General features: G+C 45.3%; 1 protein-coding gene across 3 annotated transcripts in view; it reads right to left on the reverse strand.

The window, feature by feature from the left end:
- The window catches only part of csmd1a (CUB and Sushi multiple domains 1a), a 332617-nt gene that overhangs the window by 59527 nt on the left and 253559 nt on the right, over positions 1-19531 (reverse strand). For all 3 annotated transcript variants that reach the window (XM_023829137.2, XM_072709329.1, XM_072709330.1), the window contains 8 exons: positions 17054-17210; positions 13946-14137; positions 12786-12912; positions 12082-12284; positions 11592-11783; positions 10043-10181; positions 9567-9754; positions 144-338 (listed from right to left, as the gene is read on the reverse strand). In XM_023829137.2, the coding sequence (XP_023684905.2) occupies positions 144-338; positions 9567-9754; positions 10043-10181; positions 11592-11783; positions 12082-12284; positions 12786-12912; positions 13946-14137; positions 17054-17210 (1393 nt within the window). The remainder of the gene's footprint in view (positions 1-143; positions 339-9566; positions 9755-10042; positions 10182-11591; positions 11784-12081; positions 12285-12785; positions 12913-13945; positions 14138-17053; positions 17211-19531) is intronic.

Here is a 19531-nt window from a genome sequence, read left to right on the forward strand (position 1 = left end):
GCTTCCCATCTTTCGGTATTATGAGCATTTGAGCATCGCATGGCAAAAATCCGAATGAAAGGAATTCAAGTTACTGAAAACGGCAATCCTCAGGTTACAGGTCTATGTGCTTAGCCGCTGCTCCACCTGCAGGCCTGCATTACCTTTGCATGTAGGCAGTGCCTTGTCCCACGCAGGTTTCTCGTCGGCCCCTATCACACAGGTGACGGTGGTGGGGCCTGATGCCGTGTAGCCTGAGTCGCACTGGTAGGTCACCGTGGAGCCCAGCTTGAAGTCGGACCCGAGGCGAGTGCCATTCATGATGTTTCCTGGGTCGAAACACGCCTCCCGTGGCTTCTCTGGGGGGAAATAAGCCATTGGGTAAGTGAATGACAGGCTGAGCCATATTGTACAAGCAGTGAATTACCCAGTGTACATGTGCATTTAAATCTGTATTCATTTATTTTTTATTGCAATATGTCTGTATTTATTGTCATATTCGTCATTGATTTATTTATTATTATTGCTATATGTTATACTTGTTCTTGATACAAACATTTTTGCATGTGGAGCTGTGTGTTGCCTTTTTGTGTGGCTGTTTACTGTGCAGTCTGTAACCACAAACAATTTCCTCAGGGATAATAAAAGTTGTCTGATTCTGATATTAGGTTGAATGAACATGAGTCATTAGTCACTGTGGTAATAAGTGTAAAGCCTTACAAGTAAGTCAGGACAGCAGGAAGCTAAACCTGAGATAGCAGAATGCTATCACCTGTAAACATGCTAAACCTGAGGCAGCAGAATGCTATCACCTGTAAACATGCTAACCCTGAGATAGCAGAATGCTATCACCTGTAAACATGCTAACCCTGAGGCAGCAGAATGCTATCACCTGTAAACATGCTAAACCTGAGGCAGCAGAATGATATCACCTGTAAACATGCTAACCCTGAGGCAGCAGAATGCTATCACCTGTAAACATGCTAAACCTGAGAGAGCAGAATGCTATCACCTGTAAACATGCTAAACCTGAGGCAGCAGACTGCTATCACCTGTAAACATGCTAACCCTGAGATAGCAGAATGCTATCACCTGTAAACATGCTAAACCTGAGGCAGCAGAATGATATCACCTGTAAACATGCTAAACCTGAGGCAGCAGAATGATATCACCTGTAACCATGCTAAACCTGAGGCAGCAGAATGATATCACCTGTAAACATGCTAAACCTGAGGCAGCAGACTGCTATCACCTGTAAACATGCTAAACCTGAGGCAGCAGACTGCTATCACCTGTAAACATGCTAACCCTGAGATAGCAGAATGCTATCACCTGTAAACATGCTAACCCTGAGGCAGCAGAATGCTATCACCTGTAAACATGCTAACCCTGAGATAGCAGAATGCTATCACCTGTAAACATGCTAAACCTGAGGCAGCAGAATGCTATCACCTGTAGGGTGACCAGATAATCCATGTCAGGGAGGACACTCTCAGCTAGGACAGAAATTGTAAATTACCATTTCAATTAAAAGGACCTGGATTTCACTTGAGCACTGAGTTCTTGCTGTGTGCAGATTGGTCAGTCTCCTATAATCATGCATGTGTCACTAATGCTAATGTGAAACAGCTGGATGAGTCTTTCAGTCAAGGAAACAAACCAGTCAAAGCACAAGAAGAGCTGAACTATTTAGCCGAGCACAGGAGCCTTTCAATTTGAAAGTAGTTTGTAAAGCCCGAAGTAGCTCAAAGTGTCCTCCCTGACATGGATTATCTGGTCACCCTAATCACCTGTAAACATGCTAACCCTGAGATAGCAGAATGATATCACCTGTAAACATGCTAAACCTGAGGCAGCAGAATGATATCACCTGTAAACATGCTAACCCTGAGGCAGCAGAATGATATCACCTGTAAACATGCCAAACCTGAGGCAGCAGAATGCTATCATCTGTAAACATGCTAAACCTGAGAGAGCAGAATGCTATCACCTGTAACCATGCTAAACCTGAGGCAGCAGAATGATATCACCTGTAACCATGCTAAACCTGAGGCAGCAGAATGATATCACCTGTAACCATGCTAAACCTGAGGCAGCAGAATGCTATCACCTGTAAACATGCTAACCCTGAGATAGCAGAATGCTATCACCTGTAACCATGCTAAACCTGAGGCAGCAGAATGATATCACCTGTAAACATGCTAAACCTGAGGCAGCAGAATGCTATCACCTGTAACCATGCTAAACCTGAGGCAGCAGAATGATATCACCTGTAAACATGCTAAACCTGAGGCAGCAGAATGCTATCACCTGTAACCATGCTAAACCTGAGGCAGCAGAATGATATCACCTGTAACCATGCTAAACCTGAGGCAGCAGAATGCTATCATCTGTAAACATGCTAAACCTGAGAGAGCAGAATGCTATCACCTGTAACCATGCTAAACCTGAGGCAGCAGAATGATATCACCTGTAAACATGCTAAACCTGAGGCAGCAGAATGCTATCACCTGTAACCATGCTAAACCTGAGGCAGCAGAATGATATCACCTGTAAACATGCTAAACCTGAGGCAGCAGAATGATATCATCTGTAACCATGCTAAACCTGAGGCAGCAGAATGATATCACCTGTAAACATGCTAAACCTGAGAGAGCAGAATACTATCACCTGTACACATGCTAAACCTGAGAGAGCAGAATGCTATCACCTGTAAACATGCTAAACCTGAGGCAGCAGAATGATATCACCTGTAAACATGCTAAACCTGAGAGAGCAGAATACTATCACCTGTAAACATGCTAAACCTGAGGCAGCAGAATGATATCACCTGTAAACATGCTAAACCTGAGGCAGCAGAATACTATCACCTGTAAACATGCTAAACCTGAGAGAGCAGAATGCTATCACCTGTAACCATGCTAAACCTGAGGCAGCAGAATGATATCACCTGTAAACATGCTAAACCTGAGAGAGCAGAATGCTATCACCTGTACACATGCTAAACCTGAGAGAGCAGAATGCTATCACCTGTAAACATGCTAACCCTGAGAGAGCAGAATGCTATCATCTGTAACCATGCTAAACCTGAGGCAGCAGAATGCTATCACCTGTAAACATGCTAAACCTGAGAGAGCAGAATGCTATCATCTGTAACCATGCTAAACCTGAGGCAGCAGAATGCTATCACCTGTAAACATGCTAAACCTGAGATAGCAGAATGATATCACCTGTAAACATGCTAAACCTGAGGCAGCAGAATGATATCACCTGTAACCATGCTAAACCTGAGGCAGCAGAATGCTATCACCTGTAAACATGCTAAACCTGAGAGAGCAGAATACTATCACCTGTACACATGCTAAACCTGAGAGAGCAGAATACTATCACCTGTAAACATGCTAAACCTGAGGCAGCAGAATGATATCACCTGTAAACATGCTAAACCTGAGAGAGCAGAATACTATCACCTGTAAACATGCTAAACCTGAGGCAGCAGAATGATATCACCTGTAAACATGCTAAACCTGAGGCAGCAGAATACTATCACCTGTAAACATGCTAAACCTGAGAGAGCAGAATGCTATCACCTGTAACCATGCTAAACCTGAGGCAGCAGAATGATATCACCTGTAAACATGCCAAACCTGAGGCAGCAGAATGCTATCACCTGTACACATGCTAAACCTGAGAGAGCAGAATGCTATCACCTGTAAACATGCTAAACCTGAGGCAGCAGAATGATATCACCTGTAAACATGCCAAACCTGAGGCAGCAGAATGCTATCACCTGTACACATGCTAAACCTGAGAGAGCAGAATGCTATCACCTGTAAACATGCTAAACCTGAGGCAGCAGAATGATATCACCTGTAAACATGCCAAACCTGAGAGAGCAGAATGCTATCATCTGTAAACATGCTAAACCTGAGGCAGCAGAATGATATCACCTGTAAACATGCCAAACCTGAGGCAGCAGAATGCTATCACCTGTAAACATGCTAAACCTGAGATAGCAGAATGCTATCATCTGTAAACATGCTAAACCTGAGGCAGCAGAATGATATCACCTGTAAACATGCCAAACCTGAGGCAGCAGAATGCTATCACCTGTAAACATGCTAAACCTGAGATAGCAGAATGCTATCACCTGTAAACATGCTAAACCTGAGGCAGCAGACTGCTATCACCTGTAAACATGCTAACCCTGAGATAGCAGAATGCTATCACCTGTAAACATGCTAAACCTGAGGCAGCAGAATGATATCACCTGTAACCATGCTAAACCTGAGATAGCAGAATGCTATCACCTGTAAACATGCTAAACCTGAGATAGCAGAATGCTATCACCTGTAAACATGCTAAACCTGAGATAGCAGAATGCTATCATCTGTACACATGCTAAACCTGAGAAAACAGAAAGCTAACACTTGTAGCTAAAATAGCATGAAGCTAACAGCTGTGAACAAGTAAAGCTATAACAGCAGTAGTCTGTTGTACCAGCTAAGTTTGATTGTAAGGTTGGGTGTGAAGTATCTTAAATCATATATTGAAATAATCTAGTTTTAAACTAGCTCTGCTTCTTTGTCTGTTGCACCACTGCTACTTAATTTACTTCATAGTTAGTAGCTTCTAAATCAAAAAATTGTCACACAAAATGATATTTTCACTGTGGATAACCAATCAATATCATTGTCTGATATCACTGGAACCAACTCGCTGTTCCACGTTTGTTGAGTTTGAGTTATACTTGGCTATCACCTTGTTTTCTCTGTATTTGGGATACCCCAATAAAACAAAACTGCAAAAATAACCTGTAACGTGCTGTGTACTGGGCTATGTAAGGAGTCCGTTCGTTAGCTAGCTTGCTGTACATGGTTTAGAGATGCAACGGATCAGAAAACTCACAGTTTGGCTTCCATCACGATATTTGAGTGATGGATTGGAAAATTTTTTGGTAACCAAAAAAAAAAAGAAAAAGCAAGATAGAACAAAGAAAATTCAAAGCAAGGAAATTTTAACATGCCATGGTCACACGAACACACTACTGCTTTGTCTGTGTTTTTTCACTGCATCTCTGCATTGTACAGAAGTTCATAGAGGACATCATTATCTTTTTTTGACTTATGTCAAGACATATTTTTTGTGATCTCAACATAGCCATTTTTTTTCTTCAGATCGAGTTATCTAGGGAAAACAGGTTGTAATTAGACATACGGACAGAATTTATCATGAGAAGGAAGGAAGCAGATTCCATGGTTAATGCTATTGGATTTGTGCAGTTATTATTGTTATTGCATTCCCACAGAAAAATCTAAAATTCCCCCATATCTTACATATAAGTGGAGAATTCTCCCACATTTTGAGAAATTATTTTAACATTTTAACTTCAAAAAGTGACAGCAGCAATACAACTATTTCACACTATCAAGATTAAACTTTGCAGTTCATCCATGGTTCACGGGGGTGGGATCAATACAGATCACAGATCAGCTAAGGTCTGTTATACCACTAGTATATTTATCAAATTTGTGGTCAGTTAGATAGACATTTATTGCAAGTGCTTGACAGTTGATATGCGACAAGGAGTACAAACATGGTGCACACGAAACAAAAAACGGAAAAGGCAATGTATTTTTCTAGCTTTCCAGCTAACGTTTGCTGACATATCAACCAGCAGAAAAGGTTACAAGTTATTAAAATGTCTGATAACGCTACACTATTACATGTTAAAAGCAAAAAAGTTTTTACAAAAAGAAAAGGTTAGTTACATCTGTGCCATTTTCACCACTTCATTTCTTTTTTTATTATGATGGACCTTATACCTCATAAGGAAGTGTAACATTTACATTATAACTTAGTGTTACATTGAAACTATTTGCTTTGTGTAACTGGTTATTTTTTAGTAGTTTGTAAATTCGATTGTAGGGCCAGTTTACGTCCGCCGTAGGCTACGTTCTGACTTGTGCTTGTGCTAGTGCAACCTACTGCAGGAGCCTAACACTCATAAAAAAGCTACAGCTAAGATAGCACAAAGCTAACAGCTGTAAACAAGATAACAGGAAGATAGCACTCATAAACGACTGAAGCTATAAAAGCAGGAAGCTAACACCTATAATCAAGTTAAAGCTAAGATGGCAGGAAGCTAACACCTGTAAAGAAGCTAAAGCTAAGATGGAAGGAAGCTAATATCTATAATCAAGCTAAAGCTAAGATAGCAGGAAGCTAACACCTATAATCAAGCTAAAGCTAAGATGGAAGGAAGCTAACACCTATAAAGAAGCTAAAGCTAAGATGGAAGGAAGCTAACATCTATAATCAAGCTAAAGCTAAGATGGCAGGAAGCTAACACCTATAAAGAAGCTAAAGCTAAGATAGCAGGAAGCTAACACCTATAATCAAGCTAAAGCTAAGATGGCAGGAAGCTAACACCTGTAAAGAAGCTAAAGCTAAGATGGAAGGAAGCTAATATCTATAATCAAGCTAAAGCTAAGATAGCAGGAAGCTAACACCTATAATCAAGCTAAAGCTAAGATGGCAGGAAGCTAACACCTATAAACAAGCTAAAGCTAAGATGGCAGGAAGCTAATATCTATAATCAAGCTAAAGCTAAGATGGCAGGAAGCTAACACCTGTAAAGAAGCTAAAGCTAAGATGGAAGGAAGCTAATATCTATAATCAAGCTAAAGCTAAGATAGCAGGAAGCTAACACCTATAAAGAAGCTAAAGCTAAGATAGCAGGAAGCTAACACCTATAATCAAGCTAAAGCTAAGATGGCAGGAAGCTAACATCTATAATCAAGCTAAAGCTAAGATAGCAGGAAGCTAACACCTATAATCAAGCTAAAGCTAAGATGGCAGGAAGCTAACACCTATAATCAAGCTAAAGCTAAGGTGGAAGGAAGCTAACACCTATAAAGAAGCTAAAGCTAAGATGGCAGGAAGCTAACACCTATAAAGAAGCTAAAGCTAAGATGGCAGGAAGCTAATATCTATAATCAAGCTAAAGCTAAGATGGCAGGAAGCTAACACCTGTAAAGAAGCTAAAGCTAAGATGGAAGGAAGCTAATATCTATAATCAAGCTAAAGCTAAGATGGAAGGAAGCTAACACCTATAATCAAGCTAAAGCTAAGATGGCAGGAAGCTAACACCTATAAAGAAGCTAAAGCTAAGATGGCAGGAAGCTAATATCTATAATCAAGCTAAAGCTAAGATGGCAGGAAGCTAACACCTATAAAGAAGCTAAAGCTAAGATAGCAGGAAGCTAACACCTATAAAGAAGCTAAAGCTAAGATGGCAGGAAGCTAATATCTATAATCAAGCTAAAGCTAAGATGGCAGGAAGCTAACACCTATAAAGAAGCTAAAGCTAAGATGGCAGGAAGCTAATATCTATAATCAAGCTAAAGCTAAGATGGAAGGAAGCTAACATCTATAATCAAGCTAAAGCTAAGATGGCAGGAAGCTAACACCTATAATCAAGCTAAAGCTAAGATGGAAGGAAGCTAACATCTATAATCAAGCTAAAGCTAAGATGGCAGGACGCTAACACCTATAATCAAGCTAAAGCTAAGATGGAAGGAAGCTAACATCTATAATCAAGCTAAAGCTAAGATGGCAGGAAGCTAACACCTATAATCAAGCTAAAGCTAAGATGGAAGGAAGCTAACACCTATAAAGAAGCTAAAGCTAAGATGGCAGGAAGCTAACACCTATAAAGAAGCTAAAGCTAAGATGGCAGGAAGCTAACACCTACAATCAAGCTAAAGCTAAGATGGCAGGAAGCTAACACCTGTAAAGAAGCTAAAGCTAAGATGGCAGGAAGCTAATATCTATAATCAAGCTAAAGCTAAGATGGCAGGAAGCTAACACCTATAATCAAGCTAAAGCTAAGATGGCAGGAAGCTAACACCTATAATCAAGCTAAAGCTAAGATGGAAGGAAGCTAACATCTATAATCAAGCTAAAGCTAAGATGGAAGGAAGCTAACACCTATAAAGAAGCTAAAGCTAAGATGGAAGGAAGCTAACATCTATAATCAAGCTAAAGCTAAGATGGCAGGAAGCTAACATCTATAATCAAGCTAAAGCTAAGATGGCAGGAAGCTAACATCTATAAAAGCAGATAAAGCTAAGATAGCAGGAATCTACCACTGGAAAACAAGCTAAATCTAATGCTGCATGCCTTGGGAAGGCCCTGAAAACCTAAAGCTGCTATGCCATAGCAGCCTCCCCAAGAGCCTCAAGCCAGGGGATTTTGGGATGCGGACGCAGGAAGGCCCAGAGGCACAGCCGGCCATGGTCATCACGGTCAATTCAGATAACAGGGAAATTTACCAGCATCTTACTGTCTAATCCTTCAGGAATTCCCATCGCAAATGCAGACCCTGGAGATCCAAGCTACACAAGAGAGCATCAGCTTCTAGAACGTGACCGGCACATCCGGCACATCCCGAAACCTCAAATGCTGTGGCAAGTGCAGCTGGGTTGTGGAGGTGGCACACGCTAAGGGGCCTCAGTCATCACGGCAAAAAAGCAATTAGCATCGCTGATCAATAGTGAAATGCACTTTCGACATAGGTGAGGGGATTAAACTCAGCATGGGAAAACCAGCCGCCTGAAAGTTACCTTTGGCAAAGACTCTCTGGAAAATTGAAATATAGATTTCACCATTCTGCGGGAAATGGCAGGACTTAATGGCTTTAATCCTATTTTTGAAAGGCTGGCAGTCAGAACACACTGGCATCGCGATACTGTTAATGATTATAAACTTTTATCTGGCCCTGGCATTAAACAGGCGCTGGGACATGCTGAAATTATTCCATCAGCATCAGCAAGATGGCCAACCTGCATTTTTTTTCCACTGGAATCCACCTGTCGAATCCAGACAATAGGTTCAATGAAAAACACAGACATTGTACCTCCTGGTCTCATTCAATTTTGTCGTGAACCACTATAAATTAATCTAAAAACATGTGCCTAAATTAATTTAATACTTATCGTTTGCGGATTGCAAAGCTGGGTATAAAAATAAACAATAGAAACAGGTGTGTACCTCTGATGCAAAAAAAATGCAACCTGAATAAGTGAGAATATCCCCAAGGGGAAGATTATTGTATACAAAGTGGAAAAATTATATTATACATTCACACGTAAGCCACAGGTACCTAAAACTGAACAATCAATTAATATGAGAAATAAAAGAAAATCACTGTTTCATGGAAGATTCTAGAAACAGAGGAGCGTGCTGAGCCTAAATAAGGAAAGTTGGCACTCAGTTCTGCCCCAATTCCCGAGAGAATAAGCGTTGTTACACCCCTGGGCGAGGTACCGTACCCAAGACGCTTCAGAGAATATATCCAGCTGTACAGGGAGGCCCAGGTTAACACCAGTAGCTCCAATGGTGTGTTTCTCCAGAGTTCATTCTGGGTTCTCGGTGTTGTGATGCAGCACCAAAGAAAAGCGGACAATAATAAAGCCTGACTTCTGGTGAACAGATTACATAAATGGCCGCCGGTCTTTCATAGCACCTCATTCCAGGGTATCACAGCTGTCTGCACCCCCCAGATCCTGGCCGACGGGCCGTACCTTTGAATTCAATGGCGAACCCAGACATTCCCAGTGAGGCATCGCTGCGGAATGCCAGGAACAGGCTGTTTCCGCTGCTCTCGATGCGTTCCGGAGCCTGGTTGCCCTGGAGACTGCTGATGAGCGGTCCGTTGGAATCCTCTCCTTCGTACACATGCAGGAAGTCATAGCTGGGCTCCATGTTGAAGCTGGTAGCCAGGGGGGGACAGTGAAGGGGGCAGATGGTGACACGGGGCGGCCACTGTTGGGCATCTTGCATAGAAGCTGTTCTGAGCTGAGCACCATGACGCTAACCCTGCATGCTGCTGATGGGTGTCTAAAGCTTTGCTAATCACACCTGGCTGCCAAAGTTTACTCATAAAGAATGACTCCCGAACTTTGGTGCTGCTTCACCATCATTCATTTGTTCTCCACTGTAGCTCTGTCACTCGCTCACGGCATGACTCCCCCAGCCCCACTCTCAGGTCCAAACGTACCTTTTAAAAATGAGGGCAATCACAAAGTCGGGGTTCACTCTAATCCTCCAGTCACACTCCTTCCCTGGGGGGTATGGCTGGGGGTAGTTGGGAGACAGTATTACCCCGGAGGGGCCTGTCACATTACCTCCACAGGTGGCTGTCATATAAGGAGAGAGGAATGTGATTACAAACAGTACCTCACAGCACGGTACTAAGCTTACCCATGGGCCAGGGATCACGGTGTGGAACCACCACCATGGATACAGTGCCATTTATCACCGGGGAGGGGCCCAGCTCCCACAGCTTCCCCGCAGACCAGGGATCACGGTGTGGAACCACCGCCATGGATACAGTGCCATTTATCACCGGGGAGGGGTCCAGGTCCCACAGCTTCCCCGCAGACCGGGGATCACGGTGTGGAACCACCGCCATGGATACAGTGCCATTTATCACCGGGGAGGGGCTCAGGTCCCACAGCTTCCCCGCAGACCGGGGATCACGGTGTGGAACCACCGCCATGGATACAGTGCCATTTATCACCGGGGAGGGGCCCAGGTCCTACAGCTTCCCCGCAGACCGGGGATCACGGTGTGGAACCACCGCCATGGATACAGTGCCATTTATCACCGGGGAGGGGCCCAGGTCCTACAGCTTCCCCGCAGACCGGGGATCACGGTGTGGAACCACCGCCATGGATACAGTGCCATTTATCACCGGGGAGGGGCCCAGGTCCTACAGCTTCCCCGCAGACCGGGGATCACGGTGTGGAACCACCACCATGGATACAGTGCCATTTATCACCGGGGAGGGGCCCAGGTCCTACAGCTTCCCCGCAGACCGGGGATCACGGTGTGGAACCACCACCATGGATACAGTGCCATTTATCACCGGGGAGGGGCCCAGGTCCTACAGCTTCCCCGCAGACCGGGGATCACGGTGTGGAACCACCGCCATGGATACAGTGCCATTTATCACTGGGGAGGGGCCCAGGTCCTACAGCTTCCCCGCAGACCGGGGATCACGGTGTGGAACCACCACCATGGATACAGTGCCATTTATCACAGGAGAGGGGCCCGGGTCCTACAGCTTGGTCCTGCTGGCTAATTAGTGCTAATTAATGGACACTTGCCTTGCATATCTCCATATATTCTGGTAAATGCACCGCTTTCCAGCAGGACTTCTGGTTGAGGGCCTTGCAGGTGTTGCTTCACCCGTCACTCCTTCATTAAACATTAACTTCAGGCTCTGTCCTCATGATTAGTGTGACATACGCTAAGGTCTAAATGGCGCATTCTCAATGTGACGAAATCAGACTTAAAAATGTGACTGGGGAATCTATTTCCCAGCCCATATGCCATCGTTTGGTTAAGCGATGCTGACAGAGCAGTTCAGCTTTAAGGCACAGGCCATACCCACCATGGCGTGCGTCCAATAGCTAGTGGATCACAGAAGAATAATAAGAAAAGAGTGAAAAGGGTGCGGATAAAAATGGCGGCTGCTGAATCTCAGAAAGAGCTTAACTTTCAGCAAGATCACAAACAATAGCGCAGTCTCTGCCGGAACGTACCAATGCACAAGGGGGGGTCTGGCTGCCAGAAGAAACGGTTGTTGAGCTGCACGCAGGTGATCCTGGCCACACCCTGCAGCTGGTACCCAGGGTCACACTGGAAGGTGATGGTGTCGCCGGGGTGACGGCTGTCCCCGTAGCGCGTGCCATTCTGCGGCGTCCCGGGGTCATTGCAGGTTGTGGCCGTCATGGCTAGGGGTGGAAAGGAAACACTCTCAGGGCAGAGTGGTGTTACCCTTGGGAGGAGCCAGCGGCTGGTAGCTTGCAGCACAACAGGAATGATAATGCACTAAATTGTCACAAACACAAATGCAGCTCGTTATGGGTTTTGAGCCTGAATAAATACCTCCTCATTCCTCTTTTATGAGGGGTATGTGGGGGTAGAAACAGGACTCTGTTCCACCTCTCAGGTCTAATAAGCAGGCAAAAGACTGGCAAATAGAGGCAGAACGTTCCAGAAGGAGCCAGAGACCACAGAATGGGGACCTACTGGAGAACTGGATGGAGAAACCGGACTTGCTGATGAAGTAGTCACTGTCAAACTGCAGTGTGAGGATGTTGAAGGTGCTGTGGACGTCTTCTGGGAGGGAGGAGCCGCTCCACTCGCGCAACAGGATGCCGCCCTCCACGGGGCCATCCCACACCTTTAGGATGTCATGGGCCACCTCCGTGTCGAAGACGATGAAGTGGAGGCTGAGGAGACATGGGTATGAGACAATCACACTCAAGACTACGGACGTGTGACGCTTATGCCACTGTCACGCATCTGCTCTTAAGACTTGTGGGCAAGGATATTTAAACAGGAGGATTTTCTCACACGTTTCAGTTGCTTTGTAACTGATGTTTCATGGACACAGATCCTTTTAATATGTTATATTTCAGGTATTGACAAGAATATAAATATGAGACTTTATGATGACCTTTAAACAGAATTCATAATATTCCTTTTTCAGCTTTAAGCAGTTCACCCCACACAGCCTCCCTGGGGACATCGGCACATTTACTCAGTATCGTCTTGCTCTCACATGGGCTGCCATGAGTATAATCAGCGCATCTGCCCGGCTCTTGTTATCAGTGAAGCCATGGTGAAGGACCGATTGGCCCCAATGCTAATGAAATGCACGAAGGTCCGTTTACTGCCCATGTGACAGTGCTCCTCCCCGCAAGCCATGCCATTGGTCAGAGGAGACTCACCTTACGGTTTTGCCTGTGTCAGCTTCGATGGACCAGGTACAGTGGAGGTTATTGTCGTAGGGAGCCGGGTATCCCGGCGACAGTATCCGCCCTGATGTTGCCGCTGTGATGTGCCCTCCACACTCAGCTAAAACACAAAACTGGTTTAGCTGAATCTCCCCACCTTAAGCAGGGCCTGTATTACAAAGTGAAATTGGTGATGGATCTGGGCACTGTCCGGGGGTCCTGTCTGTCCGGGGGTCCCTTACAAAGGTCCCTGGGCCACTCTGACCCAATACTACACAAGCAGTTATGGGATACGGATGGACAGATGGAACCCTAGCACATGCTCCTTGGACACATGTGTGAGACGTACAGTTGAGGGTGAAGCTTGGGACAGAGCACAGGCTCGGGTATCTTTCTGGCACCCCAGAGCACTTTTTGGGGTCAAGGGTCTTGCTGAAGACACCAGAGGTGATTTCATCACTCTGCCAGCCATGAGAATTGAACCAGAGATCTTCTGACAATCAACATGGACTCTGAACTCTCACAGGGTATCGGTGGTCACGTGCAGATGATCGTGGTTGCCACATCCAGATTGGGGAGGAGCCCAGGTCCTACACATTCCCAGGGCTTGGAGATAAGAGGATCAATGTAGGCGCAGTCATCAGTCCTCTGTTATGCCGTAATACGGGGAAATTAGCTGCCATCACATCTAACGATAATTAAGTAATCAGGCTGATGATAGAGACCAGCGCGAGGCGTGGAACGTCGGCCGACGGCACGGCGGGTAATGGGCTCTCACGATTGAACACTCGGCCCCAAGGTGCTAAAACAGAAAGGTATCTGTCCTCAGAAACAGCAAGTACACTGTCCTGTTAGTGAGGGATCATTTTCCATAGTATAGAGCATTTGGTCTTGCGACTGCGTGAAATCCATAGTCTGCATCAGTGTAGTGTAGACCCAGACTGTGGAAAAATTAAACATGTAAGATGGTCATACAACGGCTAGCCGGTCTCCCTATTCCATAGGGCTAAAATGAAACCTTAGACTGCCTGTTATCCGCATAACCAAAGCCCAATCCCAAAATCTAAGCCCAACGTCTGTGTGTTTGTACAGTTGTTAAGGCCCACCACCTTTTTGCCAGGTTTGACTGACACCTGCTGGATTTTTGCACTTACCTACACATGATGGTAGTGGTTTGTCCCACACACGACGGTCTCCGCTCAGGCATGTGGATGTGTTGCTCCCATGTAGCGTGTACCCAGGGTTGCAGCTGTAGACCACCGCTGTGTCGGTGAAGTGGCCATCGTCTTGAACCTTGTACCCGTAGTTGGGGGTGCCCGGCTCCTCACACTTCACAAGGTCAAAACCTGCAAGCAGGGGGTCGGCATGGTTTACTTATCATAACCCAACGTAGAACAGGACAGAACCATTCCCTCACACTTCCGGGGTTGGGGAGTTCAAATCCCACCTCTACATTGTGTGTGTGGAGTTTGCATGTTCTCCCCACGTCACATGGGCCTCCTCCCACAGTCAAAACACATGCAGTTTTAATTAACACCTCTAATTGTGCATGATTGTGAGAATGTGATAGATTGGTATTCTTTCGAGGGTGTCCCTCAGCCCTGTGTCCTGTGATCAACTGGCATCCCATATAAGGTGTCCCTCAGCCCTGTGTCCTGTGATGGACTGGCATCCCGTCCAGGGTGTCCCTCAGCCCTGTGTCCTGTGATGGTCTGGCATCCCATCCAGGGTGTCCTCTACCTTGTGCCCTGTGATGGACTGGCATCCCGTCCAGGGTGTCCCCCAGTCCTGTGCCCTGTGATAGACTGGCATCCCATCCAGGGTGTCCCCCAGTCCTGTGCCCTGTGATAGACTGGCATCCCATCCAGGGTGTCCTCTACCTTGTGCCCTGTGATGGACTGGCATCCCGTCCAGGGTGTTCCCAGCCTTGTGTCCTGTGATGGACTGGCATCCCATCCAGGGTGTCCCCCAGTCCTGTGCCCTGTGATGGACTGGCATCCCGTACAGGGTGTTCCCAGCCCTGTGCCCTGTGAAGGACTGGCATCCCATACAGGGTGTTCCCAGCCCTGTGGTCTGTGATGGACTGGCATCCCATATAAGGTGTCCCTCAGCCCTGTGTCCTGTGATGGACTGGCATCCCGTCCAGGGTGTCCCCCAGTCCTGTGTCCTGTGATGGACTGGCATCCCATCCAGGGTGTCCTCTACCTTGTGCCCTGTGATGGACTGGCATCCCGTCCAGGGTGTCCCCCAGTCCTGTGCCCTGTGATAGACTGGCATCCCATCCAGGGTGTCCCCCAGTCCTGTGCCCTGTGATAGACTGGCATCCCATCCAGGGTGTCCTCTACCTTGTGCCCTGTGATGGACTGGCATCCCGTCCAGGGTGTTCCCAGCCTTGTGTCCTGTGATGGACTGGCATCCCATCCAGGGTGTCCCCCAGTCCTGTGCCCTGTGATGGACTGGCATCCCGTACAGGGTGTTCCCAGCCCTGTGCCCTGTGAAGGACTGGCATCCCATACAGGGTGTTCCCAGCCCTGTGTTCTGTGATGGACTGGCATCCCATCCAGGGTGTCCCCCAGTCCTGTGTCCTGTGATGGACTGGCATCCCATCCAGGGTGTCCCCCAGTCCTGTGCCCTGTGATAGACTGGCATCCCATCCAGGGTGCTCCCTGCCTAGTGGCCCATGCTGCCTCGGACAAGCACCAGCAACTGGCTAAATCCTAACCAGGGCAATCTGTTAGAAGATGGATAGATGGACTATCAAATTTCTGCATTTGTACCATTAAATATATGTAGGGCGATTTGTCCACCAAGACATGATGTGTTATCCCCCTCCTGTATTCCTACCCCGCTGGACCTATTCGTCTCTGGGTTTCAGCAATTATTCAGCTGATACCTGAAGACAGCATCGGCCTTCTGTCTCACTTCTACACCAAAGACGAAAGTCGGGATTGTGGCATCTTTTACAATCAGAGTCATTTTGTATCCACCCACACTACCAAATCAGAGAGGCTATCGCCTGGGTATCGTCTTCAGAAGTTACTCTGGTATGATTCTTATAGGTTTGGTGGCCTCAAATACAATTGTGTCAATTGTACAATCTCCAGCCAGCATAGATAGTGCTGATGCGAAACACGCAAAACCTGGACTCCCAGTATAGAGATGGAACCAGAAAGCAGGTTTTTCATTACAGAGACGGCAAACGAATTATGTCTTAATAATAGTTTTTAAATCATCGATAAAACTCATCCAGGAGTGTTTTCTATTTCATGAGGCAGCTTAGGAAGAAAGGCACCATTTTCATTGGGTCTTTATTTTTTCAAACGAGCAATACTTGTTTTAAGTCTGAGAGTCAAACATTTTATACAAGACAAATTCCCCAGATGCCGGTAGGTCATGGAAACAAAGGGAAATGAAGAATTTGCATATGCGCTTCTGCACCCGAGCCATCTCAAGCGACATCGTTTAACCGCCTCCTTCAAAGGCAGACTACAAAAACACCCTTCGGAACATGCAGATGATAGCAACTCCGGGCGAAATGCAAAATGAGGCCGAGAAGAGCCAGCACTTTGTGGCATTTTATAATTTCTCTGGCTTCAGGCCCTGGCTCATTAGCTTGGCCCAGTGTAGGATCTTATTCACAAATTCATAAACATTTAAACAAAGCGGATAGGGCATACAAAACAGGCCTAGACAGTGCGCCGCATGAATCGCACATGGATGATGGATACGCGGGGCAGTCTGTATCCACGCGACTGCATTAAGTTTTCTGGTCAGCACTGGCCTTGTTGGCTGATGAAAATGTGTTTTAATCATTCAACAGAAAATGTCATGGCCCAAACTGGATAGCCTGCTGGGAAACTAGGTTTAGTATTGCAGGAGCATCGACAGGACCTGCCCTTTGAAGGGCATTATAGGTAAGAAAGCCACTTCACATTATTGTAAGAATCAACATTTAACACTCATTTCACAATCTGGACGGTCTGAACCCCTGACAGATACTGACTGGTGTAGGACGGTCTGAACCCCTGACAGATACTGACTGGTGTAGGACGGTCTGAACCCTTGACAGATACTGACTGGTGTAGGGCAGTCTGAACCCCTGAGAGATACTCACTGGTATAGGACGGTCTGAACCCCTGACAGATACTGACTAGTGTAGGACGGTCTGAACCCTTGGCAGATACTGACTGGTGTAGGGCGGTCTGAACCCTTGGCAGATACTGACTGGTGTAGGGCGGTCTGAACCCCTGACAGATACTCACTAGTGTAGGACAGTCTGAATCCTTTGCTGGTTCCTGTACCATTGCTGTTGAACTCAATCATCAGGTGGTTGGAAGTACTGTTAAGGATGATGTTGTACATGTCAGTCTTTGTAAAATTCCCAAGAAGTCGAGATGAAACATCTTTCCCATCATACACCTGTTAAAAAAAAAACAAACAAGCACTATGAGATATTTAAGAAACTGAATGAGTTTTGCTTCTTTAGTGCTGGCCTCTGACAAAGGTCTTGCTGCTGCTCTATATCTATCTATCTATCTATCTATCTATCTATCTATCTATCTATCTATCTATCTATCTATCTATCTATATACAGTATGTGTGTGTGTGTGTGTGTGTGTGTGTGTGTGTGTGTGTGTGTGTGTGTAAAACAGCTGTACTTAGCTGAGGAATAAGTGAAGACAGGATGGTCTCCGTTATGAAACGGAAAGCAAAGAGCTGTCCTTGGGGGCAGGCCTCACTTTGGGCTCTGCACTGCATTTCATAATTGCTTTTTAGATTACATACATATGAAAACTGTGAGCAGCCTCAGAATGGATGATATTACCAGTCGTATATCACTGTCACCCTGCCACCCCTGCCTTTCCCACTTTCCCTTCACGAAGACCATTGTGTCAGCCTTGACCTGAGAAGCGGATCTCGTGCCTTGGGAGAGAGGCAGGGTCAACATGGGACGTGAGGGAGTGACATTAGATATTTCCGGAAAAAACAATTTTCCCAAACTTGCAGCATGTGTAATTTGACATCGTTGGCTTTCGTCTTCCCTGCCCCCTGTAAGGATATTATTCCCCCATCTGAGCATTCCGCTCGTCTCCATCTCTTATTTCCAGGTGTTTGTATTTTTTCATTTTTAATTTATTAATCCAACCTTTCGATCAGGGAACTGATCGAGTGCTACAGAATTCCTCCTAGGGATCACATTGGGAAGTTCCCGTTGCCTCTCCCATATAAACCAAATAACCAGCTGCCAAAGCAGACAATTCAATTCAGAAGCTCTTTTGGCTATAGAATTCTGTAATGAGGCCACTTTCGTGGTTCATTATCAAAGGTCATACTTTTAAATTCTCTGTTTATTTTCTCCATATTCATAAAGACTATTTCCGTCAGCATTTATAATCCAATTTTGATCAATTTCATAAACAGCAGTGACAGCATGTATCTTACCTATCTTTGGGTGAAATCTGTGTTGCGCAGCTGGTCTTTCTCATGTTCCTACCAATCCTATAATTTAACTTTGTTTACAGATTTTACAGATCTACACTGTGGCACCGGGAGGACGTATTCATCTTCAAGTATATTAATGAAAAATGTAATTTGTCATGAAAAAACAGGTTAAGAATGTTGATACATATTAGCCCAGATTGAGGTGTGATCCCCAGACCGCCTTTAAAGCCGCTGTCTGTGTGGAATGTTCCGAGTGTTTCCGGGTTGGTGGCTGTGCAGACAATCCTGCACCTGACTAGTGTGAACCTTGCTATCGTGTTCGGGTCGGCACCAACCCGTTTGTAAGTTTACAATGCATAAAAGCACCACATAAATTTGTGTACTGCATCAAGGCTTTTTGACTTTGTCAGGAACATCTATTTAAACAAAGTAAAAAAATAAATTTAAATAAATTAATTGAAACTATTTTTTTTCACTAACCAAGGCATGCCCAGACATGTAAGGCAGGATAAGACCAATTCAGTTTATTTATATAATTCTCTTGAGGTTTATTTTACCATTATTTTTTAATTGAAAGCGAGAGGTATGCTGTCAAAAGAAAGGTCTAGAAAGCCACACCAAAAATATTAAAAGCAATCTTTTCATGGATAAGGGAGCTTAACAAGGTAACCAAGAGGTAAGAAACAAATGGGATGATAAATGATTGTTTGATTGTGGATGTTTTAAGACACGAGTCGGCAGATAAGCAAGAAACTGACAGTTCGGTCAAATCCATACATCCTGATGTCCAAGAAACATCACGATACATAATTAAAAAGGCCAGAATTTTTAAAAGAAAAAGGCAGAATTGTTAGCATGTATGACTTGGTCATGTCTGTGTAAGGTTGGATTACTCCAGGTCACATGCACCATTTATTTGTGGAACAGCAACTAAGCTTCCTGTTGCTAGGGGTATCTGTCTGGTTCTGCTGAATCGCTGCATTGTGTCTGTGTGGAATGTTCCGGGCCTTTCTGGGTGCTCTGCACACTGAGCTGTCTCTTCCTCACTTGGGGAATGGCAGACACAGCACTAACCTCACATTGGAGGAGCAGGCTTGGCTTCTGAGCTGTTTCTGTCAATATTTTACTGTATAAATACAGCACAATGGCCCTGGATGTGACCTGGTTGGACACTAACTGGCACACATACCCAGGAGGGTGAACAGCCTAATGGTGCTGCCATGTCTAATGCATTGTGGTTGATGGATGATTGGTTAATTAATTAACATGTTAACTGCAAGAAGAATGAGAAGGGGGAA

The sequence above is a fragment of the Paramormyrops kingsleyae genome, chromosome 3, assembly GCF_048594095.1.
Source record: "Paramormyrops kingsleyae isolate MSU_618 chromosome 3, PKINGS_0.4, whole genome shotgun sequence".
Taxonomy (NCBI): Eukaryota; Metazoa; Chordata; class Actinopteri; order Osteoglossiformes; family Mormyridae; genus Paramormyrops; species Paramormyrops kingsleyae.